General features: G+C 35.0%; 2 protein-coding genes across 3 annotated transcripts in view; one reads left to right on the forward strand and one right to left on the reverse strand.

Moving 5' to 3' along the window:
• Positions 1–566: 566 nt before the first annotated feature.
• Positions 567–11,549, forward strand: cnot7 (CCR4-NOT transcription complex, subunit 7). Its single transcript, XM_056471929.1, has 7 exons — positions 567–718; positions 1,726–1,935; positions 4,859–5,052; positions 5,190–5,351; positions 8,441–8,585; positions 10,089–10,199; positions 10,296–11,549. The coding sequence occupies exons 2-7, from the start codon at positions 1,819–1,821 to the stop codon at positions 10,425–10,427; spliced, it is 861 nt and encodes a 286-aa protein (XP_056327904.1). The 5' UTR covers positions 567–718; positions 1,726–1,818; the 3' UTR covers positions 10,428–11,549.
• Positions 11,550–16,055: 4,506 nt separating this feature from the next.
• zdhhc2 (zinc finger DHHC-type palmitoyltransferase 2) overlaps positions 16,056–27,204 on the reverse strand; it is a 25,972-nt gene continuing 14,823 nt past the window's right edge. For both annotated transcript variants that reach the window (XM_056472788.1, XM_056472787.1), the window contains exons 7-13: positions 25,625–25,745; positions 23,878–24,010; positions 21,525–21,651; positions 21,351–21,443; positions 18,385–18,488; positions 17,989–18,035; positions 16,056–16,180 (exon numbers count right to left, since the gene is read on the reverse strand). In XM_056472788.1, the coding sequence (XP_056328763.1) occupies positions 17,995–18,035; positions 18,385–18,488; positions 21,351–21,443; positions 21,525–21,651; positions 23,878–24,010; positions 25,625–25,745 (619 nt within the window). In that variant the 3' untranslated portion in view covers positions 16,056–16,180; positions 17,989–17,994. The remainder of the gene's footprint in view (positions 16,181–17,988; positions 18,036–18,384; positions 18,489–21,350; positions 21,444–21,524; positions 21,652–23,877; positions 24,011–25,624; positions 25,746–27,204) is intronic.

Raw genomic sequence — 27,204 nt, forward strand, 5'->3', positions numbered from 1 at the left:
AATTTACAATTACAAATGTTTCTTTACTATTTAAAATGGCATCTTTGGAAATCTTTCTTGCTGAAGATACTGTTGCCCCAAAAACGAGAAAGAAAGAAAAACGTGAATACAAGATCTTACACATACCTTAGGAACTGTATAGCAGAAAATTTGGCCGGTTTAAGACCTTGACGTTTCCAAACCACGGTATACCTTGAAAACGGTTATCGTCCAATGCCAGATAGATAGATAGATAGATAGATAGATAGATAGATAGATAGATAGATAGATAGATAGATAGATAGATAGATAGATAGATAGATAGATAGATAGATAGATAGATAGATAGATAGATAGATAGATAGATAGATAGATAGATAGATAGATAGATAGATAGATAGATAGATAATATGAATATATAGAAAATAATATGAGAATTAAACATTACCTGAGGTTTATGAAGCATAAACAAAAACGAACTAAATCACACATCAGCGTCTTTATTTACGAACGTAAAACTCCCACGAGGAGTTCAAAGGTCAGGCGTCGTGGTGTTGTGACGTAACGCTGAAGCGTTGTGATGTAGTTTCAGAGGTGGCAGCTGGTTGTTGATATCGGTGTTAGCCCAATAAAACTATATAAAAGTAAAGAACAAACGTCCCAGTCCTTTCTAAACAAGGTGATTGTGTATTAATGAAGCAGTATACGCTTTAAGTGTAACTACCTTGTTTGAGGAAAGGTAAGTCCTGACAGAAAAAGTCAAGTTTGATCATTATAACAGGACAAACTTTTGTGGCTAAGCTAGTAGCTAACACGCTAGCCTCATACACAAATAAACATTCACCCCGTTCTCCAAACAGCACAATTCACACGTTACGAGAGGCTATTAACACAGTTCTTTGAAAGCTCAGTGTAGACATGATTCCAGGACGTTTGCGGTGTTGTTTTGTTCAGTTTAGCAGATGTTGTGCTAGCTGCTGCTTCTAACCTGTCAACTAACAGTAAGTTATGTGGGCGTTTAATAGCTTAAGGACATGTGAGGCAGAATACAATAGACTATAAAGGCACTTCAACGTGCATGCATATTCAAAAGCATTTTTTGGCTCATGACCAATCTTCCTACATGCTTTGTTTGCATATTGAAGTGAATGCTTCTGTTAGCCTGAGATCATGTTGTCTTATCTGGCACTTGTTGTAATGTTTAGTCACCCTGCATCATTTTTTGTTTTGTTGCAAGTATGAATCATTTTTCAAATGCTGTCATGATGCAAAAATAGTAGCTGAAGAGTCATGTTTACAAAGAGGAAGCATTGCAGAAAATCCTTCATAATGCTGTCTGGAATGAAAAGGATGTTCATCTAACATAGTGTGAACTTTGCAAACACATGACTAATGATTTACCCAAGTGAATCAGCCAGGCCATGACAGACGTAGGATCCACAACTCGATTTACAGACACGTTTAGTTGTTATCAGTTATTTAGAGTTGCAGAAAATTCAGTTTGTGCCTACTTTATTACAGAATTCACAATTCAATGACAGATAATGGTCTTATGGTGACCTATATAAACCATTTAATACTTGTTCTTTCATTTATTCTACATTTTGAACACTTTATTTACACTTTCATAAAATGAGTTTGCATTTTATTTATTTGTTAGTTACTGTTTTGTTTATGGTGTAGTAAGAATAAAGTGATTTGGTTTAAATTAGCAGACTAATTGTAATGTTTTGTTTGTTTATGCAGGTAAAAAGAGGGAACAAGCGACTATTATTTCATGAGAATATCCCCTGGGGAGTGTTTTTTTGGTTTTGATGCCGTGCACCTGAGAGTGGAACTATGCCCGCAGCCACTGTGGATCATAGCCAGAGAATATGTGAGGTTTGGGCCTGTAATCTGGAAGAGGAGATGAAGAGGATCCGACAGGTGACCCGAAAGTTCAACTACATTGCAATGGTGAGTTTGAAGCTCTTGATGTTTCATTCAAATGAGTCCAGTTTTATTTGTCACATGTGATCTACAATTGTTGCTTAGCAAGTTTAAATAGTGCGGTTAATATCCAGAATGTCTACATCAGATGTCACAGAGGTGTAAGGGCATGTGATAGCTGTCATAATTGTTGTTTTAATGATGTTCAAGTTGGATGTCACTCCCTTTGCTTTGCACAAAACAAACAAAAACACATCTTGAGGGCCTAAAAGCATTTAATTAGATAAGCCTGTTTAATTCAAGTTATGAAAGAAAAAAATCTGTGTTTTTATATTTAGGAATGCATTATGGAATTGAAAGTTGACATGAAACGGAGACATGAAGTCATACACTATGCTTCAGATAGACTGCCATTTCAGATGATTTTGAAGCAACAGTTTGCTTTATACCCGGCCTATAACAGTGTTATCTGTATCTATATATTTTTCTATACATTTTTATCAATTTTATTTTGCTATACATGATGTAAAGTTGTAGTTGCAAAAAGCTATTTTAGTTTTATAAAAACAAATTTGCAAGCGTGACCTGAGCTGAATATTTCAGAAAAGACATAAAACACATAGAGGCATTGTCACTTGTGAATGTGGCAAATCGTGAAACCGTTGTGTTGTCATCAGAGCCTGTGCTGTAACACTAGAGGGAAAAAATGAAACTTGACATCAGTGTAGTCTTAAGTTGAATAAAGCAGCATTCATTGCTTCAAGTCAGATGCTGTCAGATTTTGATTGCATAATTTAAATGAACAGTTCAGTAAACCGTTCATTAAGACGGTGGCTTGCTGCCACTTGCTGGTGGTTTTACTATCATTAGTATTTGTCAGAATAAGTGTCTACACTCACCGGCCACTTTATTAGGTACACCTCTCCAACTGTTTGTTAACGCAAATTTCTAATCAGCCAATCACATGGCTGCAACCTACTGCATTTAGGTATGTAAACAAGGTCAAGATGACCTGCTGCAGTTCAAACTGAGCATCAGAATGGGGAAGAAACATGATTTAAGGAACTTTGAATGTGGCATGGTTTTTGGTGCCAGATGGGCTGGTCTGACTATTTCAGAAACTGCTGATCTACTGGGATTTTCACACACAGCTATCCCAAGGGTTTACAGCGAATGGTCCAAAACAGAGAAAATATCCAGTGAGCGACAGTTCTGTGGGTACAAATGCCTTGTTGATGCCAGAGGTCATAGGAGAATGGCCAGACTGGTTTGAGCTGAAAAAAGGCAACATTAACTCAAAGAACCACTCGTACAACCGAGGTATGAAGAAGAGCATCTCTGAATGCACAACACATCAAACCTTTTGGCGGATGGGCTACAGCAGCAGAAGACACTCTAGGTCTCTAGGTGAAGCCCTTGTCAGCCAAGAACAGAAAACTGAGGTATGGATCCATCCTGCCTTGCATCAACGGTTCAGGCTGGTGGTGGTGGTATAATGGTGTGGGGCATATTTTCTTGGTACACTTTGGACCTGTTAGTACCAATTGAGCATCAAACGTCAATGCCACAGTCTACCTGAGTATTGTTACTGACCCATCTTCTGATGGCTACTTCCAGCAGACTAACGCGCCATGTCATAAAGCCGGAATCTTCTCAGACTGGTTTCTTTAACATGACAATGAGTTCACTGTACTCAAATGGCCTCCACAGTCACTAGACCTCAATCTAATAGAGTAATAGAGTACTTTCGGGATGTGGTGAAATGGGAGATTCGCATCATAGATGTGCTGCTGATAAATCTGCAGTAACTGCATGATGCTATTACGTCAATATATACCAAAATCTCTGAGGAATATTTCCAGTACCTTGTTGAATCTATACCACGAAAGTTTAAGGCAGTTCTGATGGCAAAAGATGGTCCAACTCAGTACTAGTATGGTGTACCTTATAAAGTGGCCGGTGTATGATGAGCCTAATCCAGTCAAGGTACAAATATAGAGGTACAACATCTACATATACAAGATCTCAACATAATACAATTTAATTAGTATTGTTATATATATATATATATATGTATGTATAAATATATGTATGTATAAATATATATATATATATATATGTATATGTGTATGTATGTGTATGTATGTATGTATGTACTGTATGTATGTATGTATGTATGTGTGTATGTGTATGTATATAATATTTTTGACAATATTGCACACCACAACTTAAATGTCAGCCTGATAACAAGAGTCAGAAGACAGTTGCTGTCATTGTGGAAAGAGAGAGGATGAGGCACATTAGACAAGAAAAAAAGGCTTATTCATTCATTTAATTCATTATTCAATCCACAGTGATTAGTTCAGACACTGTAGACTGCTCTTTGTGAATGGTATTGCATCATGAAGGCTAAAACTCTGTTCCAATATTATTGCTAACAAACTAAATCTATAAAAACATGCATCAAAATGTTAATGTATTTTAAGAGAAACATGAATATTTCTATGAAAAATACAAAAGTTTGCGTTAAATGCATTTATTTTGTATTTATTTGATATTATTCATTTTTTGAGCAGAAGATCATATACTTAAAATGATTGTTCAAAAAAAATACCATCATACATGATACATACCATACCATAATACATCATAATCAACAAAAATATTTACTTTTTTATATACACTTAAAATAACAAATCCTATCAAAAATGGAGAGGGATGAAGCACAAGCTTATTAAAAATAAAACTAATTTAAAGTTAAAAGCAAGTTTTTTTTTATTTCATTTGTCCTCAGAGGCTTCTTAATAAAGATTAATGTTTTGAAAAAATCCACATTTTCTGCCTGTCTAAACAAAGCCCCTTTTTCTATTTAATATTTAATATTTTATAACCTCTATTATAAATATGCAAATCGTCATGACAACCATCACGCGTTTTGTTGCATCTGTAGGACACAGAGTTTCCAGGTGTAGTAGCGAGACCAATCGGAGAATTTCGAAGCAATGCAGATTACCAGTACCAGCTGCTGCGGTGTAACGTGGACTTGTTAAAGATCATCCAGCTTGGCCTTACATTTATGAACGAACAGGGCGAATACCCACCAGGGACATCGACATGGCAGTTCAACTTTAAATTTAACCTCACGTAAGAATTGCACTTTGTACGGCGCTCATTTTTTTAATATTAAACCATTGTGTGTTGAAAACAAATGACAAGATGACTTTCCTTGTCTTCAGGTGTATCTGTGTGATACTTTCTGAAAGCTGGCCTGTGTTTTTCAGGGAAGACATGTATGCACAGGACTCCATAGAGCTGCTCACGTCGTCGGGTATCCAGTTTAAGAAGCATGAGGAGGAGGGTATTGAGACACTGTACTTTGCTGAGCTGCTTATGACCTCAGGTGTGGTGCTTTGTGAAGGGGTCAAATGGCTCTCATTCCATAGGTAATCTCACTGTAACATTCACATACTGAAATCTAGGCATGTGCAATATGATGATATATACAGTTGAAGTCAGAATTAATAGCCTTCTAGTATTATTAGCTCCCCTGTATATTTTTTTCCCCATTTTCTGTTTAACAGAAAGATTTTTTTCAACACATTTCTGCACATAATTGTTTTAATAACTCATTTTGAATAAATAATATTTTCTTTTATCTTTGCCGTGATGACAGTACATAATATTTTACTAGATATTTTTCAAGATACTAGTATTCAGCTTAAAGTGACATTTAAAGGCTTAGCTAGGTTAATTAGTTTAACTAGACAAGTTAGGATAATTAGGCAAATCGTTGTATAACAGTGGTTTGTTCTGTAGACAATCGAAAAAAAAAATTCGCTTAAGGTGGCTTATAATATTCATCTTTAAAAGGATTTCAAAAAATTAAAAACTGCTTTTATTCTGACCAAAATAAAACAAATAAGACTTTCTCCAGAAGAAAACAATATTATAGAAAATACTGTGAAAAGTTCCTTGCTCTGTTAAACATAATTTGGGAAATATAAAAAAAATAATAATAATAACAGGGGGGCTAATAATTTTGACTTCAACTGTATATACACTATCTGACAAAAGTCTTATTGCTTATTCAAGTTTTAGAAACAACAAATAATAACTCTACTTCTAGTTGATCAATTGGTATCAGAAGTGGCTTATATGAAATGCAAAGGCCTCTAGATTACGCTTAATTTACCAAAGTAAAATGTGATCATACTTTGATTTTTAATTATTCAATTAGGACAGTAAGGCCTGACTTTTCAATGACTCAAATAACTTATTAATAAAGTCATCTGGAATGACAAAGAAAGCGTTCTTGCAGGACTCCCAGAGTTTATCAAGATTCTTCGTATTCGACTTCAGTGCCTCCTCCTCCATCTTACCCCAGACATGCTCAATAATGTTCATGTCTGGTGACTAGGCTGGCCAATGCTGGAGCACTTTGCCCTCTCTCGTGGTTTGTAATGTGATGGGCAGCACAAATATCTTGATACCTCAGGCTGTTGATGTTGCCATCCACTCTGCAGATCTCTCGCACACCCCTATACTGAATGTAACCCCAAGCCATGATTTTTTCTTCACCAAACTTGACAGATTTCTTTGAGAATCTTGGGTCTGTGCATGTTCCAATAGGTCTTCTGCAGTATTTGTGATTGGGATGCAGTTCAACAGATCTCTAACAAAATCTACCTTCTGCCACTTTTCCAAATGATCAACTAGAAGTCAAGTTATTATTTGTTGCTCTTACAACTGGAATCAACGACAAAAATTTTGTCAGGTAGTGTGTATGTGGACAAAATAAAAAGTATATTGTTTCATATGCTCTACTGTTTATTTTGTAATGTCACAAAATACATTGCTTACAGTAATACGTTTTTATAATTTATATGAGTGCACTATTATGCACCATTCATGATTAAAGACGGACACATGAATAGCAGCATGAGAAAGGTGTAAATTTTAAAAGTGCAATGTTTACATTTTGCATTTTATTTAATGATTTAGCATTTTTGAAAAGTGGTTTATATTTAATACATATTTATTTACATATTCTTGAATTAAACATTTGCCCTGAAGTTCTAATTAAAGTGAGAAATATGATCACACATGAATGAGTACTTTTCTGTGTATATACTTTTAAATGTAAAAAAGAAAAAGTACTTTAAATGTGGTCAATATACACTCACGGGCCACTTTATTAGGTCCACCTTACTACTACCGGGTTGGACCCCCTTTTGCCTTCAGAACAAGGTACTGGAAATATTCCTCAGAGATTTTGGTCCATATTGACATGATAGCATCATGCAGTTGCTGCAGATTTGTTGGCTGCACATCCATGATACGAATCTCCTTTTCCACTACTCTATTGGATTAGGATCTTGTGACTGTGGAGGCCACCAGAGTACAGTGAACTCATTGTCATGTTCAAGAAACCAGTCTGAGAGGATTCGCGCTTTATGACATGGCGGGTTATCCTGCTGGAAGTAGCCATCAGAAGATGGGTACACTGTGGTCATAAAGGGATAGACATAATCAGCAACAAAAGTCAGGTAGACTGTGACGTTGACGTGATGCTCAATTGGTACCAATGGGCCCAAAATGTGTGAAGAAAATATCCTCCACACCATTACACCAGCACCACCACCAGCCTGAACCGCTGATACAAGGCAGGATGGATCCATGCTTTTTATGTTGTTGATGCCAAATCTGAACGTACCATCAGAATGTCGTAGCAGAAATCGAGACTCATCAGATCAGGCAACGTTTTTCCAGTTTTCTATGGTCCAATTTTGGAGACCTGTGCAAATTGTAGCCTCAGTTTCCTGTTCTTAGCTGACCGGTGTGGCACCCGGTGTGGTTTTCTGCTGCTGTAGCCCATCTGCCTCAAGGTTGGACATGTTGTGAATTCAGAGATGCTCTTCTGCATACCACGGTTGTAATGAGTGGTTATTTGACTTACTGTTGCCTTTGAACTGCTGCTCATTGGATATTTTCTCTTTTTCGTACATTCTGCGTGAAATTGTCAGTAGATCAGCAGTTTCTGAAATACTCAGAACAAACTGTCTGGCACTGACAACCAAGCCACGTTCAGAGTCACTTAAATCACCTTTCTTCCCCATTATAGAGCTCGGTTTGAACTGCAGCAGATCTTCTTGACCGTGTCTATGTGCCTAAATGCACTGAGTTGCTGCCATGTGATTAGCTGATTAGAAATTTGCATTAACGAGCATTTGGACAGGTGTACCAATGAAGTGGCCGGTGAGTGTATATACACTATTAATTGATTGAATTTACAGAAATGGTACCATATTGTGATATATATTGTATCAGAATATGAAATTACTTAAATAGTGACATGAGATTGTTGTCATATGAACCAGCCATACTGAAACGAATGCAGTGTTTTAGTGGAGATTCAAACTATGCTTCCATTGAAAGTGTAAGTCTAAAGCTGTGAGTTCTTCAATTATACTTCAATCTATAAAGTATAATTCATACCTATTTTCAAGCATATTCTTGTGTTTCTTATAAACAGCGGCTATGACTTTGGGTACCTGATAAAAATTTTGTCCAACTCGAAGTTACCAGATGAAGAGGTCGACTTCTTCGAGATTCTTCGTTTATTTTTCCCCATCATTTATGACGTGAAATACCTCATGAAGAGCTGTAAGAACTTGAAGGTATTTCATTATCAATGTTAAGAAATTAGTAGCATGTGTGAAATGTGCTGTAAGAACATGTTTCTTATTCGAAAGAATACATGTCTACAATTATTTCTGCTTGCTTGAAAGTCACTTTAAAAAGAAAATGCATTTATTTTTATTCCATTTTTTTCTATTCTAAATGTTTTTAAAGTCATTTAAAAAAATCTAAAAAAAAATTTATAACTATATTTCTATTTACTACCTATTATATGAACAACCTTTCTGAAATTTGTATTCTTTTTTGCAAATATTTCAAAAGTGCTGTTTAACATTTTTTTTCCAAAACATTTTTAAACATTTTTTTCTGATAGCTAATTTCTGTTTTCTTTGTAATTACAATTAATAAGATAATATTTACTAATGTTCCCAATTTTAAAAATATGCATATTTCTATTTACAACTAAATTATTTTTTCCTTTTAATATTTTTGTGATTTTAAGTCATCTTAAAGTGGCTTAACGTGGTTACTAAGGTTAACTAGGCAAGATAAATTGGACAGCAGTGGTTTGTTCTGTAGCTAATCAAAAATGAAATCATAAGGGCGTTAAAAATATCAACCCTAGCAGTTTTTTTTCAGCCAAACTAAAAAAAAAAGTTAAAAAGTAAAAGCTTTTAAATAAAATAAACAAATTTAAGTATTTAAATAAAATACTTTCTCCAGAAAAAATATATAAGTGAAAATACAGATTTTTTTTCTTGCTCTGTTAAACATCACTTGGAAAAATAAAATAAAAAAATTCACAGGAGGAGTTTTTTTCTTCATATTTTTGCACATTGACTAGGCATGGGATGATAACTGTTTTGAAGGTTTTGAAACCATGGGTTGTGAGAGTCAAGGTTTTAAAACTGCTAAAAATTTTCTGCTGTACCACTCTTAGGGTAAGTTTTTTTTTATTTATGTTTTAGTTTTTAGGACAAAAGAAATCTCCAGCAGAAAAGATATCCAAAGATGTCGTTTTAAATTGTAAAGAAATCTGTGCTTCCAACTATTATACATTTTCCAAAAATATTATAAATGTTTCTCAAAATAAAATGTATTGTGTTCAAAAGAAAATAATTTTTTTTACGCAGACATTTAAGAAGAGCAGATTTTAGAGCAGAAATCACAATACCATGAAACCGTGATATTTTTATCTAAGGTTATCATACCGTCAGAATCTTATACCAGCCCATGCCTGACATTGACATGGTTTCGTTGATTTTGCAAAGCACAAAAAAACAATATGCCATTTTTTTATATACTAAAGAAATGGCATATTGCATATATATATATATATATATATATATATATATATATATATATATATATATATATATGTTTTAAAATTTTTTTTTTTTGCTTTATTTTACTAAATTAAAACCTGAGTGTGAATGCTTTTTAAAGGCATTGCAGGTTTTAGATGTCAGCGCTGTCATCAGTGCAGCGCTGAAGTATAAAGTGTGTGTGTGTGGGTGTAATTTGTGTGCTGTGCTGCGCAGGGTGGCCTGCAGGAGGTGGCAGAGCAGCTGGAGCTGGAGAGAATCGGACCTCAGCATCAAGCAGGCTCTGATTCGCTCCTCACAGGAATGGCTTTCTTCAAGATGAGAGAGGTGTGCCTTCAGCTAAACAATGGCCAAAAAATAAATAGCTTATTTGATGTCTTAAAGTGGTGCTGCATACTGACTGTAAGAACATTGTCTATGCAGATGTTTTTTGAAGATCACATTGATGATGCAAAGTATTGTGGTCACTTGTACGGACTGGGTTCAGGCTCATCCTATGTCCAGAACGGCACCGGAAATGCCTACGAGGAGGAGGCCAACAAGCAGCAGTCATGACACAACAACAACCCCTCACCATAACAACCTCATATACAGGGCTTAAAACTTGGCTTTTTAGTTGTCCTTGTTTTGTTTTCCATGAGAGATTTGATAGGAATTTGCACTTTAAAGCTCCAATCCAACAGATCGGAGAAAAAAATACAACTTCTTCCCTTTGTTGCCTTCTCTGGGTTAAATCTTTTCACATAAAGTTCATCTTTTATAGTTAAAGAAGACGAACCATTTGGTGTTTTAGGTTTTTTTCCCACAGCTCAGCCTTAATATTAAGCTACTTTTTACGTTCTTCTTTTTTTATCGTTAATTTATTGCGTTCGTTTTTTCTCATGTACTGTTGCGTGGTTCATTGACTGATTGCACCGGTCACCTACATGAACTGTTATTCCCTGATCACTGACTCCTCACACTTGACAATAGCTTTAGACAGACGGAGGATCTCACGGACGCACAGGTAAATGCAGGCACTTATATGTCAAGCGAAGCTTTGCACCGATTTTACCCTTTACGTTGGGTTAGCACAGATTTTACCACACAAGTAAATAAAGAGTGATGATGTACTGTAGTAACTGCCACTATTTAAGTGAACTGAGGTCGCCTCCTGGATCAAGATTGTCTTTCCGTTTTCATTTTTAAAAAAAGATTTAAAGGTTTTGTAGTATTTTAGTACCGATAAAGTTCAAAGCCTTTTATTCGTTTAAGAAATGACGATGCCTCTTAAAAGAAATCTTAGCCAACTCAAGTACTCAGTGTCAGTGGAATTAGTTTTACTTGTAGTGCTGGTTTTTTTGAATGGTGCACATGTTGTGCTGTTTGGGTTTTTCTCCGTTTTTGTATTGTATTACTTTACAATTGTGTGTTGCGTAGATCTGCTGCATGTACTTGCTGAAAGATATTTGAATAAATGCTGTGTTAACTATTCAGAGCTTTTATAGACGTGAATCGCATGAACAGCTCATACTTTTTTTTTTTTACTACTGTGAATGATATTTTGGTAGCTCTTAACCTTCCTCCTCCTGTATGTGTGTCATCTCGATGTGTACAGTATCCACGGTGGCATTATGCAATATGAAGAGTGACTGTTTTTAGAGAATTTGGAAATAAAAGCCTGACTTTTCTAACATATTCAAATGCTGTTCAGACGTGTACTGCGCAAGGTTTGATTCATCCGGCTTTTCATTAACACAACAGCTTTCTGGGGGGCTGAGACCAAACAACAAAAAATGTAATTTGCTGAAAACAGTGAAGTAATGTGCATATTACATGTTCCGTCTACAGGCATGCATGAGCAGTGGTTCCCAAAGTCAAATCAATTTTATTAAACTATTAGAATTACCATATTTTATCCATAACCCATAGAACAGGGATCACCAAACTTGTTCCTAGAGGGCCGGTGTCCTGCAGATTTTAGCTCTAACCTTTAAATCAAACACACCTGAACAAGCTAATCAAGGTCTTACTAGATATACTTGAAACACTCAGGCAGGTGTGTTAAGACAAGTTGGAGCTAAACCCTGGAGGGCACTGGACCTCCAGGAACGAGATTGGTGAACCCTGCCATAGAAGATAAAAATAGTAGTTACATAAAAACAACAGCAATGCGCAAAAAAAAAAGCCATGAGCCTTTAATTTTTTTTATTTGTATTTTTTCATAAAATTGGTGTGTTTACATTCAACAACGCAGCAATAATGTCAGCTGCAGCAAATTGATTTTATAGCACCAGGTTAAACTTTCTGACTTCTTTACAGCAATCAAATGCATTAAAAATAAATATAGGCCACGACTGAACATTGAGGATGATCTCTTAAGTGGCGGTCTTCAAAATTAAACCAAGATACAGTAAATGACCATATAAATTATAGCCTATGGTTAGACTGTTGCACTTTTTTGTGTTGTCAATATGCTCATGTTTATGTAGGCCTGTTGTTGTGTGTGCAACATTTGTATATGTATAACCACCTCAGAGGAATGTGGGGGTCGTGACTCACTGGTATTGTTATTTTGGGGGTCGCAGGCTCAAAAGTTAGGGAACCCCTGGCTTAGCAGACATTGTCCAACCCCCAAAAAGGGTTGTTAATTTCTGTTATTTTCTTAAACGATTTCTGAGACTTGTTAATCATCATTAAAGGAATGAAAAGATTACTTAATATGATGAAATGACATGAAAATGCTCTACTTGAATCGCTTTGAGTGGAGAAATGCATGGAAAAAAGAGGCGTTAAGAACATTTTAAAGGTGAAACGCTTATTGGATTCTTTTCACAAGTGATTTAATGTTAAAAAAAGAGTGTATGATTTCATTTGTTAAAACAAAAATTCTGTTCTTTTAACACTAAATAAACTGTAGTAGGCTTTACGACATGTTACTAAACCCTCTGTTCTATGCAGTGAGGGGTCAATATACAGAGCCAGAATGCTTTAGCCAATCCTGTGATCACTCGTGTAAGCAGAGGAAATCTTAGGCTGTGGACAATGTGAATCAGGTATTGTTCTCTGATTAGTCCACCTTTACTGCCTTTCCCACATCTGGAAGTTACAGGGTGAAGCCCCAAAGAAGCGTACCCCCCCAGAGTAAAGCATGGGGCTGGATTAGTGATGGTTTGGACCTCAATATCACGGCATTCCTTAGGCCCAATGCCTGTGCTAGATGGCAAGGACCATGGAACCATTATGGAGGACTGTGTGTACCCAATGGTTCCTACATTCTATCCTGAAGGCGGTGCTATTTATCAGGATGATAATGCACCAATACAAACAGCAAGACTGATAACAGAGTGAGTATTTGATAAACATGAAAGTGAAGTTGAACATCTCCCATGGCCTGCACAGTCACCAGAGCTAAACATTATTGAGGCACTTTAGGGTGTTTTGGAGAAACGATTGAGCATTTTTTTTCACCAGCATCACAGTGACCTGGCCACTATTCTGCAAGAAGAATGGCTCAAAATCCCTCTGGCCACTGTGCAGGACTTGTGTCCGTCTGTCATTCGTGGCTATTTCTTATACTGGTCTTCAACAGTTAAGTAAAAAATAACTGAAAGTGACTACGTTTACATGGACACCAATAATTCTATTTTAATGCGATTAAGACAATACTCTGATTAAGAGTCTATAATGTAATCAACGATTTTTGATTAATTTAACCAGATTAAGGTCATAATCGAACTAAACCGAAATGGAATTAAGACATGTGGAGTATGCCGATTTTAGTCGCATTATTGAAGTGCAGTACAGACATGTAAACACCTAAATCAAACTATTAATGTCATGTCGGGCTTTTCGCCGCGTTTTGCGTCAGGATAGTCCACACACACAGAACACTCTTTGCACCGACCGAGTCAGTGTAGACCACAGACACCTGCATCATGAAATGCGGAGTTTTTTTTCTTCCATTCAGCATGAGGTATGAACTTCCATTAAAACAACATTCTTCCAGCAGTTCATAGTTGCATCCAATATCTTGTTTGTAACGGGGGGCATGCCCAAGTGAAAGTGCCATACCGCAGTTAAAGTCGACAAATTAATAATGAAACAACCAAAATTACATGAAACTCCGGAGGAAATGCGGATAACGTGGTGACGCAATGACATTTATCGAATTATGTTATAACATGTAAAACGGGATAATGAAATAAACATTCAAAAAGCAACTCATGTAAACACCTTAGTCTTATTATTGTCTTAATTAGATTAAGGCAAATAATTCGATTACTGATGTCCATGTAACGTAGTCAATGAGTTGTTGAATGTAATGCACTAAAGTGTTGGTCAAAAAAAAAAAAAAAAAAGCACACAAGGTGGTGATGGACTGTTTATACATACACCATGCACATAAAGACATCAAGTTTGGACCATAAAACCATTCTCACACATTTTATATTAAAAACTTTTGGTTCGTTTTCATTTTTTTTCTTTAGTTGTAGGCTGTGAAATAAAAAAAATAAATAAAAAAAACACTTTTTTGTGTGTGTTTAAAAGATGTCTTATAGTACAATAGACGTCTAAACATTGTCATCTTGGCTAAAACAAGGCTAAATTTGTCATCTGTGAATAGGCCCAAAACTAGCTAGTCATCAAATAAATAGAAATGACCACATATAAAGTCTGTCTAATCTGTCTATTTGACGACTAGTCTAGTTTTGGGCTATTTTTAGATGTCGTTTAGATTTTCACTGACAGCCCAAGTTTAGTCTTGTTTTAGCCAAGATGTCTATTAAACGTCTATTAAACCAAATTGTGTGTTGGGCAAAATAGATCAGAATCCATACTTCAGCCATGCAGTTGTCTGAAAATTAATACACACATTAGTACGTTCATCAGCCAATCAAAATCAATCCTTTTCGGACAGTTAAACACCAAATTAACAAGACTGTGTTGAGTTTAATAAAATATCACTTTATTTTCTTTTACATTAACACTCATCAAGGCATATCCTTCAATGGCGTTGTCATACAGAGTCTGACTTTCATGAAAACATTAAGCTACATACGCAAAGAGCCAGCAGAGGTTCACATACACACTCTCAAAGATAACAAAAGCAGCTACAACAGTCTAAAAGACACCAAAGCAAGAGCCAGTAGAAATCACAGTTTCTTTTAATGTGGTGTGTTAAACTAATCACAAAAGAACAGAAATACTATATGACTTAAAATCTACAAAACAGATAACACACCACAACTCTTGGCATTTCAGAGGTTTCGTCACACCTCGGTCAAAATCAAGTATATTAACATGCGATCAAATCCAAATAAGAAAGTACATTAATAGAGCCCTTAGATTAATCAGACGTGATCCCAAAATCACATGTCTGTTGATTTTTGCATTAATTGTGCAAACAGGATTATGCTAAAAACATTTGAATATATAGTCATTTTTAACAATGTCTGCAGTTTAATAACTCACAAGGACATGAGACTCCTTGTATATTACAGTTGACAGAATCGTAATGAAACAAAACAGACAGACAATTGGAAATGTGAAAATATGTGCAGCTTCAAGCGCTGTTCAAAGTGCATATCGAGCATTTTTTGTCTTCCCTGTGCTTGTCAGGTAAAAACTTGAATAAACCGTGTTTTCCTCTGAATATATCCAATGCTAAAAATAGCCTTCAGTTTTTGCTACATCAGTCGTTTTGCTTGTAAGTGACCTTTACAGCTGAGATCCAGACTTAAGGGTGACGGACAAGATCTTCTCTGACACTTCGTTGAATTGAACAGTTTATATTTACAAATGTGCAAATGCATTTGTTTAGTAGTGAACCAAAATAGTTCAACGCTGCATTTCAATCAAAATTGAATAACGTGTAGCGCAAAAAACACTTTTCGTTTTCACATTTCAAACATGACAAACGACAAAGCACCATCATCACACATGCATGCATAAATACTGAACATTTCCCAGACTAACAAAAACCTTCTTCAGCACTGCCTACACCACGCAAGCTATATTCAAGGCATTTACCATACAAATGTCTACTTTTTAAAGTTGATGTTAAAGATGTGGTTTCTAGTTAGCACCACGGTCATGTTTCCAAATGTTCAGCCACATTTGTAGGCTTCTTTAGGCACAATAAGATTTCTCTGCCATACTGTTTCCTAGCAGGAGAAGAGACTCTTTGTGTATGTCCATGTATGTACAGACCACAATCCTGCACTGTTTGGTCTTGTGAAAGATCTCAAGCCTTTAGGTGGACAGTGATAGACAATATAGGAGCAGCAGAGATGTCTCACTCATCAGAGATCACAAGCACAGAAGTCCTGGAGAAAGAGAGTTGATTAATACACACTCATTCATTTTCAGGGATCTTAAAAAACGATCTGAGAAATCTTTGCTGGGGTTATCCTATTTGTATGAAAGCCAGGTGTTAAAGAAAGCCCATCAGATTACATCTGATATATCCCATCCTCTTTTTCATTCATTTCAAGTACTTCCCTCAGGATGTCAGTATGGGGTCCCTTTGGCAAGGACCAACAGATTTCAATTTTCGTTTGTTCCTTGTGAGATTGATTTGCTGAACTTTAATAGGAAGAGTTAGCTGATGTTTTTAAGTACTAATAATGTTGTTTAATGTTTGTCTTAAGTGTGTGATATATGTGTTGTAAATCTATTACGCTGCAGAACAAATCGCCCTTAAAGGAGACTACAGGGTATATGCAGAAGTATGCGGAAGGACTTTTAATTTGTCAGTTAGCTGGGTCAATCGCCTTCGGTCAACTGTATGCCTGATTGCATTTTAAATACATTACAACAGCAATGCTCTAAAACAGGGGTCACCAATCTCAGTACTGGAGGGCCGGTGTCCCTGCAGGATTTAGCTCCAACTTGCCTCAACACACCTGCCTGGATGTTTCTAGTATACCTAGGAAGATCTTGATTAGCTTGTTCTGGTGTGTTTGATTAGGGTTGAAGCCAAAATCTGCAGGACACCGGCCCTCCGGGAACAAGTTTGGTGATCACTGCTCTAAAAGGAACCGTAATTGAAAAAAGTCACATTAACCATACACTAAAAGTTTATAAGTATGGGAAGAAACACTAGCTGTGCATACACACTAAAGTTTACAGTAACAGTAAAAATATTACATGCATAACACAGTATAGAGCTCAAAGCAAAACTAAAAAATTCAGCAAGGATTCATTAAAGGGGCATTAAATATAATAAAATATATTAAATTTTTTAAAACTTTTTAAAATTGTAATAAAATACTGCGATCTGGGGCGACATGAGTGGTTAGCACGGTCACCTTACAGCAAGAAGGTTGCTAGCTCGAGTCCTGGCTGGGCCAGTTGGTATTTCTGTGTGGAGTTTGCATGTTTGCACCTCTGAAATAAACTACGCTGAAGAAAAAATGAATGAATGAATAAATGATAATGCAATCTGATTAAATAAATGCAGCCTTGGTAAACATGAAAGACTTTAATTTTAAAACATTATAAAAATATTATATTAATACTAATAAACTAATCAATTATCAGACATAACATTAAACGTAACAAAATAAACCATTAATAAATTCAGATGTTTTTCTGAAAAATTCAGTTTTATTATCGCGGAAAAAAATCTGTCTCTTGAAAACAGTGTTGAAATCATCAACTGGGTGGTTTTGAAAACAATTGTGCATGTGAAATGACATAAGTGGGTATAGAAAAATTTGGCGGTTTTGCAACATAAAAAATGTTGCGAATATATATTTTTGCATATATATATTTTATATATTTTTATATATATTTTTGTATTTTTATATATTTAAAAATCTATATCACCATCCCCCCCCACCCCCCACCCCTTGCATGATTTACGGGTCTTTTTGCATTTCGGCGGGTTTTGGATAGTTTTTGGGCCAAAACAGTCAGCTACATCTGGCAACACTGCTTAAAATATATTAAAGTATAAAACTTTAATTGTAATAGTTACAATATTACCATTTGTTGTATTAATGACCAAACAAATGTAGCCTTGATGAACAAAATAAGCTTTAAATAATGTATGCTTCAATACAATAACTCTGAAACAATCATAAGTTGTATTATTTGAAAATATATTACAAGGATTACAGAAAGAACAAACCTGTTTCTAAGTTTCCTTCTCAATAGTCAAGGCTGGGTTGCTTGTACCTGTTGGGAAAATAGAGAATGAGAAGTATTTATCCCACTGATTCATCATTTCACACATTGATAGCTACACTATAAAAAATGCTGGGTCCCACACAGTTCCTTCATGTTTTCCCAACACAAATCGATTAAGTTTTAACATAATTCTTTTTTTTGTTTACAAATTTAAGTGGATTGAAAATAAAACAATTAGGTTGTCCCAAAAAACGTAAGAATTGTGTTGTTTAAACTCATTTTAAATAAGTACTTTGAAAAAGCAGCAAAATTCATCTTTTGAGTGTACAGAACGTGTTTAATGTCTTAGTTAACACTCATCTCCATGTCAAGAGTAATGATATTGTTTCTCTCTCACCTCGTTTGTCTCTGTCTTCACTTCCGTCTGTCTGTCCGTTGTTCAGCAGGCGGCTCTGTGATTCTCTCAGAGGTTTAGGAGGAAACGGATGCGATTCTCCAGCACTGGAACAATGAAAAGACCATCAACGGAATCATCAATACAGTATCCCACAGCGTAATGCACTTTTCCCATTTATTATATGCTGTTCTACATATCTAATTGGGGGAAACGATTGTTAACCAATGCCGGCAGATATCAACATGTGGTAAAACCATCTCTTCACCATATCTGACAGACTACAACTGACCACTCAGAAGTCATCATTTTTAGAGTACAATAGCAGCTGTGTGAACTTCCATATGTAAACATCACATCCAATTAGAGTTTGAGATGTTTTTTGTACTTCTGTGACCCTTTGCGTTCCTCCAATCCAAAAGGAGAAATTGAAAAATGCTAACGTTAACTTGATAGCACTGAAAGCCTGCATTCCACCCTGTAAATCGCCATTTAAAGCTACACCTCCTGAATGAACACACATAGAATACATCACTACAATACATCACGCAACATTCACCAAAGAGAAAACTTTAAAGTACGTAATTACAATATCAAACTTTAAAATAGAAGGTTGTTGGTGTTTGCTGGCCATTTTATGTCTGTGAATGTTCTCATGATGTACTCTTTTCTGTGCAAACATGGGGCGTATGCAAATGAATATGTTTGACAGGCAGGGAGGAGAGCCTATTGTAATGTTTGGGCCGAACATTTTGATTGAATGAAATTTTCATGATCCTACACCTTCCACAGAATATTAAAATATATAGAAATACAATTGGACCACATCATTTATTGATTGCTATGAGGATGTGAAGAGACTTGCAACTAGCTTAACACTGATTATTTCAGAAGACAATCACCTATTGCACTTTTAACAGTAGTTTTTCCACTAAAACAGTTCATTATCTATGTTGATTGCATTTAAATTGAGGATTATTCACTTACACACTTTGGGGACATCAGAGACTTTATATCTTGTAAACAAGGCATTAATAGACCTCCTTCAAATCCTTTCAAGAGTTCACACTTAGATATTGTTTGACAACTGTTAGCAGGTTTGGCATGCTGTCCCGGGAGAGAACCCTGAGCTCGGAGATAGGTGAGCCCAGGGCTCCCGCCTGGTCCATAGAGCATATGCGGGGAGTACGAGATCAGGTGGTTCTCGAGAGCTCCCCGTGGTAAAAGAAAGGAGGAGGAGAAGGGGTGGATGGGGGGTTTCTTCGAAAAACGAAGATAAGAGAGTAGTTCTAGCTAGGCTACTTATAGTGAGTTGGGGTTAATCTGATTGGCTAACTAGTGAATGTAGATGAGTGGCCAGCTGCAGTCAATCATATCACGTGCTCCTCTCGAAATTAGTTTGAAAACTTCACTTATTTTATTATAGTAAATAAACAAGCAGAGAAGTTGCTTCAAGGCCAGATCTGTGAACGTTCTGTGCTCCTGCCATGACAGGGTGAAATGTGACAGTCAAATGTGACTGAAGGAAATCGTGGAAACTGGGCTGACCTGACAAGACCTAATGCTTTTGGTTGATGTCTGTCAGTTTGGTGAGAATTGGTTTAACTTAGAGCATAGAATCAAGTGGCGCAATCCCTGCTTCTAAATCACAGGTGTGAAATGTTCTCTACATATCATTAAAAGCAGGATTAACATTTTAAAGGGTTTCACATTTTCACAGAGTAAAAATACGCTTTATATGTCATGACGTACTGGGACATTTCTTTTCTTGTGCCTTTTCATTGACAGCTCCAAAAAATTGGAATAGTTTGCCCCATTGGGGCCTTCAAATCCTTTTTGAAAACTCTTTTTGAAATTGTTGTGTAGGTTAGGTACAGTATGTTATGGATTAAGGTATGTTTAAAAAAAATCTTATTATTCATGTATGTTTTAAAATGCTGTACAAAACATTGCTCAACTAACTTTCGTTGTTAATGGTGCTTACAAATAAATAGCCTTGCCTTGTCTCATACAGTATGTGACCTGGACCACAAAACCATCATAAGAGTCAATTTGTTGTTATTGAGATTTATACATCGCATCAAAACTCAATAAATACACTTTTCGTTATATATGGTTTGTTGCCATATATATGGCAAAGATACAACTACTTGAAAATCTGGAATCAGAGGATTAAAAAAAATCTAAATAGTGAGAAAATCCCATTTAAAGTTGTTAAAATGAAGTTTAGCAATGCATATTACTAATCAGAAATGTAATTTTAATGTTTACAGTAGTAAATTTACTAAATATATTCATGGAACATGATGTTTACTTTATAATTGTTTTTTTGGCATTAAATAAAAATCAGTAATTTTGCTATTGCCAAAAAGATACAGTGCTCATCATATATAAGCACACCCCTCATAAATCTCTATTTTAAATTCATATTTTTAATAGAAAGCTATACAATATTATATTTGTGCATATACAATAGATCAGTCGCTACTGAAGCCAAATCTGGAGCTTATCAAACAAAATAACTTGCGATAACAATATAAAAACTAATACACATAAATTTATATGTTATAGAAAAATATTAAATACAAATTTAAAAAAGAGGATAAATCAAGAAAAGCAAAAAAAAGTAAAAATTTTTGCTGAAATTTTGTAGGATCTATTTATTTTATTTTATTTGCAATATTTTGCTTGAATTAGATTGTGTTATCTTTCAATTTCTAAAGATGTTTGGTGACAAAAAAATTATTTAAATAAATATCAATTTAATAAATCACCAAAATACAGTGCCTATAATCACTGAGAAATGGATAAATATATTCCTTTTCAAAATGGAGTGTACTCAATGCAGAGCACAGTACCGGTGTAACATAAGAATGGTTTTGTGGTCCAGTGTCATAGTCTTCCTAAAATATTCTTGTATTTTTTCAAATGTTGAACACTACTTGACCAAAAAAGTTTTTTAACTAAACCTCTTGACTGAAGGGTTTCGTCCAGGTGGTATGGAGGGTTGTTCAGGGTCTGGATTCACTAGACAGGTAGGGAATGAACAGCCGTCGCCCAAACTACAAAAACACAATGTGAGACACAGGCAATGAAATCACCGAACACTTACACTAATAGTTATACTGAACAATGGCTGATACCTTGAAAAAATAGGCAGAAGCCAATATTTCTTTTCATCTCCAAACACTTGGCGAAAGTTCTTGTATGCTCCTAAACTGAAGCCATTCTTGTCTGTCCCGTGCTGGAACGCAGGAGCTCTGAAAGCCTCTGACAGGAGAAACTTTATATTAGTCTTTATATTAGTCTTTATATTAGTCTTTATATTAGTGTCCCACTTACAGTACTTGGTTTTGAACTCTAAATGTAAAGCCTGGCATAAAAATAATAGTGAGATTTTTGTAAAAAGCAAAACAAAAAACTTAAGGATTAAAACAGTACATTTAACCTATAGACAATATATTTTTATTTTATATGTGAATCAAGCATAAATTGTGATATAGTGAGAATATAGAGCTCATATTCAAGGTGGAAAAACACCTCAAGTTTTGTTAAGCACAAACTGAGTAAAAACATGCAACTGATACAATAGCATACTGGAATAAGAATAAGAAATTATAAGAGCTGGCTATAGTGACACGGTGGCTCAGTAGTTAGCACTTTTGCCTCACAGCAAGAAGGTCGCTGGTTCGAGCCCCAGCTGAGTAAGTGGGCATTTCTGTGTGTAGTTTGCATGTTCTGCCTGTGTTCTCATGGGTTTCCTCCGGGTGCTCCAGTTTCCACTAGAATTTCAAAGACATGTGCTATAGGTGAATTGAATAAACTAAATTGGCAATAGTGTATGTGTGTGAATGGGTGTGTATGGATGTATCGCAGTACTGGGTTGGAGCTGGAAGGGCATCCGCTGTGTACAAACATATGTTGGATAAGTTGGCAGTTCAGTCCACTGTAGCAACTCCAAATGAATAAAGGGATTAAGCCGAAGGAAAAGGAATGCTGGTTATGTAATATAATAGGATATTTATACCAGTACAAACTTAAGTAAAATAAATTGTGAAAAATTCCTAAGCATCTTCCAGTATTATTTCATATTAAGAATAAATCCTCTCTAAAAGTATGGATTAATGATCAAAGGTTTGTAATCTTTTATGTTATGTTATGTTATTATATATTATATTATGTTACAAATATAATACAATACAATACAGTGATAACTGAGAGATGTAGACATAAGTGTACGTGTTTCCTATTTGTGTGTGTGTGTGTGTGTGTGCGTGTGTGTGTGTGTGTGTGTGTGTGTGTGTTTCCATGGCAATATCGAGTTATCAAAAGTGTCTGACAAAATTCTCTAATGTCTGACAAAAATCTATACTAAAAATCTAGAGTTTTCCAAATCTACAGCATGTCGTTTCCAAGCTGTCCAGAATAAACTGAAACAAATACTTCCTGTCGTTGTCTATATAAACGATGAATGAAAATATGTTTGCCATGTTGAGGAAAACGTCTCTACCAAATTTCAGAACTATCAGATACAATCTGTGGCAATAACAGCAATAATAAATATATTTAGGAATGTTAGGGGGCGCTATGGAGTTAACCATTCAACCACAATTCAACAAATGCTAGCTCTGGCAAAGCTTATGCAAAAAATAGTGAGATTTTGTCAATTGCCAAACTAATGCATTTAAAAAAAAAAAGTGAAATGTGCAAACATATTCGCAAATATCACACATTTTTTACTCTTAACTTTTTCCTCTACTTTTTCACTTTTCTGACTACCTGTTGGCAGATTCAGATAAAACTAATTGAACTCAGTCCAGCATGACATCATTAACATCGGAGAATCCAACACAATCTCACGGCAATTCGTAACTTCTTTAATTAGTGGCTAATTCATATAAATTTGTACGATCTCATTCATACAATTTAATACGATTTGCTTATCCACCAATAAGGTTGGGTTTAGGGGTGGAGTGCCACGCCTCCTATTTAAAATTGTACATTTTCATATGACTGAACTCGTACGAATTCGTATGAATTAGCCACTAAACTGACAAAACTTAAAATAATTATGTTTCCTTGTGAGATCAGGCTGAAGAATCTTAATTTTCAACCAGACAACAAAAGGCATGACTTGACCATACAGATGAATTACAGAGCTTAGAAATCTGCGTATTAAATGATACAGTAGGTATCAGTAGAATGTGTCTGATGATGCTAAGAAAAATTCAACATTTTCAGCCGTAATGCATCATGACACACTTGCTTTTGCCAGAAGACTGGGCATGTTGTTGTCACAGATACGTGTCCCCTTGAGGATCTGCCACAAAGGGCAGACTTTAAAAGACCTAAACAGCACCTGCCCCAGATCTGAGTCACTGGGTGTATGAGCTGTATTTGAACAAGCAGTCTGGACAGATGATCACAGCACGCAAAGCACACACTGTTGATGTTTACTAGTGAACTCCAAGGGTAATTAAAGCACAGCCTCCTCACCTAAAGTGGATCTGTTCTTGCAGACAAGCCAGCAGTGATAAGCAAACAGAAACGCTAGGCTGACTGAGAATGTAGAGGCGGCGAAAAATAGAAACATGATGTGAAATTTGGCTTGGGTATCAGGCAGACCATTCTGTGGAAAGATGGGAAAGACTTAAAATACATCACAAACAGGCATTTTCTGCAGAAACAAATACAATAGTCCATTCAGAATGTAAACTACTGCTTGCTGTATTATCTACTGCAGGGCTTTTTAAAAATGGGATCCAGGGATCCACAGGGGGCTGCAAAAGGGACTTCTATGAGGTGCTTGGAAATGTTAAAATGCTAAACCTTTTACTAAGAGAAGCTTATTACTCTACAAGAAACAAACAAATAATATAAAAATAAGCTTATGTTAAGTTCTGTTAATTTGTTTTAAAAAGATATATAATATAAAAAATGATTATTATATCAAATTATTTAATTAGAACTAAATAAATATAAATTATATATTATTATTATTAATCTGTGAATGAATAATGAATAAAATATAAGTGAATAATTTTTTACATATAAAATATTTAATACAAAAGATATACATTAAATTAGATTCAGATAAATCATTAACATCTGTATTAAAATAAAAAATACTAGTTAAAAACAAAAATTCTAAAAAGAAAGAAAGAAAGAAAGAAAGAAAGAAAGAAAGAAAGAAAGAAAGAAAGAAAGAAAGAAAGAAAAGAAAACAAAAGAAAGAAAACAAAAAAGGTAAGAAAGAAAGAAAGAAAGAAAGAAAGAAAGAAAGAAAGAAAGAAAGAAAGAAAAAAAAGGAAAGAAAGAAAGAAAAAAGAAAGAAGGAATTAAGAAATAAAAAGAAATAAAAAAGAAGGAAAGAAAGGGAAAAAAGAAAGAAAGAAATAAAAAAGAATGAAAGAAAAAAAGAAAAGAAGAAAGAAAAAAGAAAGGAAGGAAGGAAGAAAGAAAGAAAGAAAAAAAGGAAAGAAAGGAAGCAAGAAGAAAAAAGAAAGAATGGAAGAAAGAAAGAAATGAAGAAGGAAAAAAAGAAAGAAAAAAGAAATGAAAAAAGGAAGAAAAAAAGAAAAGAAGAAAAAAGAAAGGAAGAAAGAAAGAAAGAAAAGAAGAGAGAAAGAAAGAAAGAAAAGAAAAAAGAAAAGAAGAAAGAAAGAAAAGAAGAAAGAAAGAAATAAAAAAAGAAAAAAAATAAGAAATAAAAAAGAAAGGAAGAAAAATAGAAAGAAAGAAACAAACAAACAAAAGAAGAAATAAAGGAAGAAATAAAGGAAGAAAGAAAGGAAGAAAGAAAGAAAGAAAGAAAGAAAGAAAGAAAGAAAGAAAGAAAGAAAGAAGTATATATACTGAAATCCTCTGGTTACGTCATAAAGATTGAGGAACTAGACTGAACAAGTGGAAACAAGCAGAAGTGGGATACTTGCTCCCTACGGACAAACTAGAAATCCATCCCAGACTAGAAAAATATTTTGAATGGGCCTACATTGACTCATGTATTGGATCTAAACTGAGGCCTCATGCTAAAGGAAAACTACAGGAACTAGAGGATCAGTTATATCCATGAAGGATTAGTCATACCAAATATTGGATAAGACGATCATGCGTTTTACCATCAACCTTCAGAAATAAAAAGGCTTTATTTTTAAATGCCATGCTTGAAGAACACCCAAAATTAAAATAAAAACAGCCAAATTAAATGTTTCCTCATAGAAGATGGAAAAATAATAATACTTACAGTCCAAAACTGGATGAAATACTGCATGTCTGTGGCAGTGACAAAAAGGCAATACAACAAGGAATATGCTAGGAAGAGCATGAAAAACTTGTAGTTGGCAAAGCCCACGCAATTGTTAACCCTGTCAAAGAAGATAAAATGCACCTATTAGCCTCAATAAGATTGGATATCAATATCAATTTTGATTGCAGAATGTTCAAAATCAAAACAAAAAAATCACAACCCCAAATTAGAAAAGGTTGGCACAGTATGCAAAACACAAATAAAAAAGAAAGAAGTGATTTCCAAATTTACTTTGACTTGTATTTCATTGCAGACAATATGAACAAAATATTTCATGTTTTGTCAGGTCATCTTCAATTTTTATTTGTAAATAATACATCATTTCCCGTCATTCAGAGCAACACATTCCAAAACAAATTTGAGACAGAAGCAATTTAGGACTAGCAATCAGTTAAATTGGTTAATTAATGATGTGATTTGAAACAGCTGATGTCAACAGGTGATTGTAATTATGATTTGGTACAAATGCAGCATCCAAGAAAGGTCTAGATTTTTAGGAGCAAAGATGGGCCGAGGATCTCCAGTTTGCCAACTAATACATGAGAAAATTATTGAATTTTTAAAAAACAATGTTCCTCAAAGAAACATAGGAAGATATTTGAATATTTCACCTTCAACAGTGCATAAAATAATTAAAAGATTCAAAGAATCTGGAGAAATTTCAGTGCATAAAGAACAAGGGCGCAAGCCTAAGCTGAACATCTGTGATCTCCGATCCATCAGGCGGCACTGGATCAAAAATCCTCATTAATCTATAAGTAATATCACCACATTTTATTGTAAATCTCTTTTCATAGCTAATACAACCAGTATATAATGTTCATAGTACATCCATCTGTAAATATTACCATAGTTTTTCTATAACTGCACTTTATAACTTATACCTGTATCCTGCACTTGCTTCTATTGTACTGCTGGTTAGACCGAAACTGCATTTCGTTGCCCTGTACTTGTGTAATGACAATAAAGTTGAATCTAACCTAAAAAAATCCAATCTAATGGGCTTAGGACTACTTTGGCAAACCTTCGTCAAGTACCACAATACATCGTTACATCAACAAATGGCAGTGTACTTTATAACCTCACTCACATCACCCTGGCTACGCTGTTTCACTTTCTTAACTATAAAATGAAAACATGATATAAGGAACTGCCTATTTTCATTTTGATATTAGCAACTTAACAGACACCAAAAATGTTGAGGCGTCGTGTAGCTGCATATATTTTTTTATGACCATCATCTTCACTGTATGCATATTTTTAACAAAATGGAGCCTATAACATAACTGCCTCATTTTATTTTCATTGACAAATATGAAACATACCGTCTCTTTTGCTGAATATCAGTTTTAATAATCAATAATGGCCAGTAGAACAGTAGAACGCACAATAAGATTATACAATATAGGAAATTAATGCAAGCAATCAGTCAAACTTGCAGAATCATTGTACGCGGTTACATTGATTAAAATATTAACTTATCTTTGTGCTCAGCCAAAACACGTTACCTGAGAACA

This window comes from Danio aesculapii, chromosome 14, assembly GCF_903798145.1.
Source record: "Danio aesculapii chromosome 14, fDanAes4.1, whole genome shotgun sequence".
NCBI lineage: Eukaryota > Metazoa > Chordata > Actinopteri > Cypriniformes > Danionidae > Danio > Danio aesculapii.

Coding starts and splice junctions, on each gene's coding strand:
- cnot7 (XM_056471929.1), top strand. CDS start 1,819: ATGCCCGCAGCCACTGTGGATCATAGCCAGAGAATATGTGAGGTTTGG. Junction 5,352..8,440: donor AAATGGCTCTCATTCCATAG/GTAATCTCACTG, acceptor TCTTATAAACAG/CGGCTATGACTTTGGGTACC. Junction 10,200..10,295: donor CTTTCTTCAAGATGAGAGAG/GTGTGCCTTCAG, acceptor TTGTCTATGCAG/ATGTTTTTTGAAGATCACAT.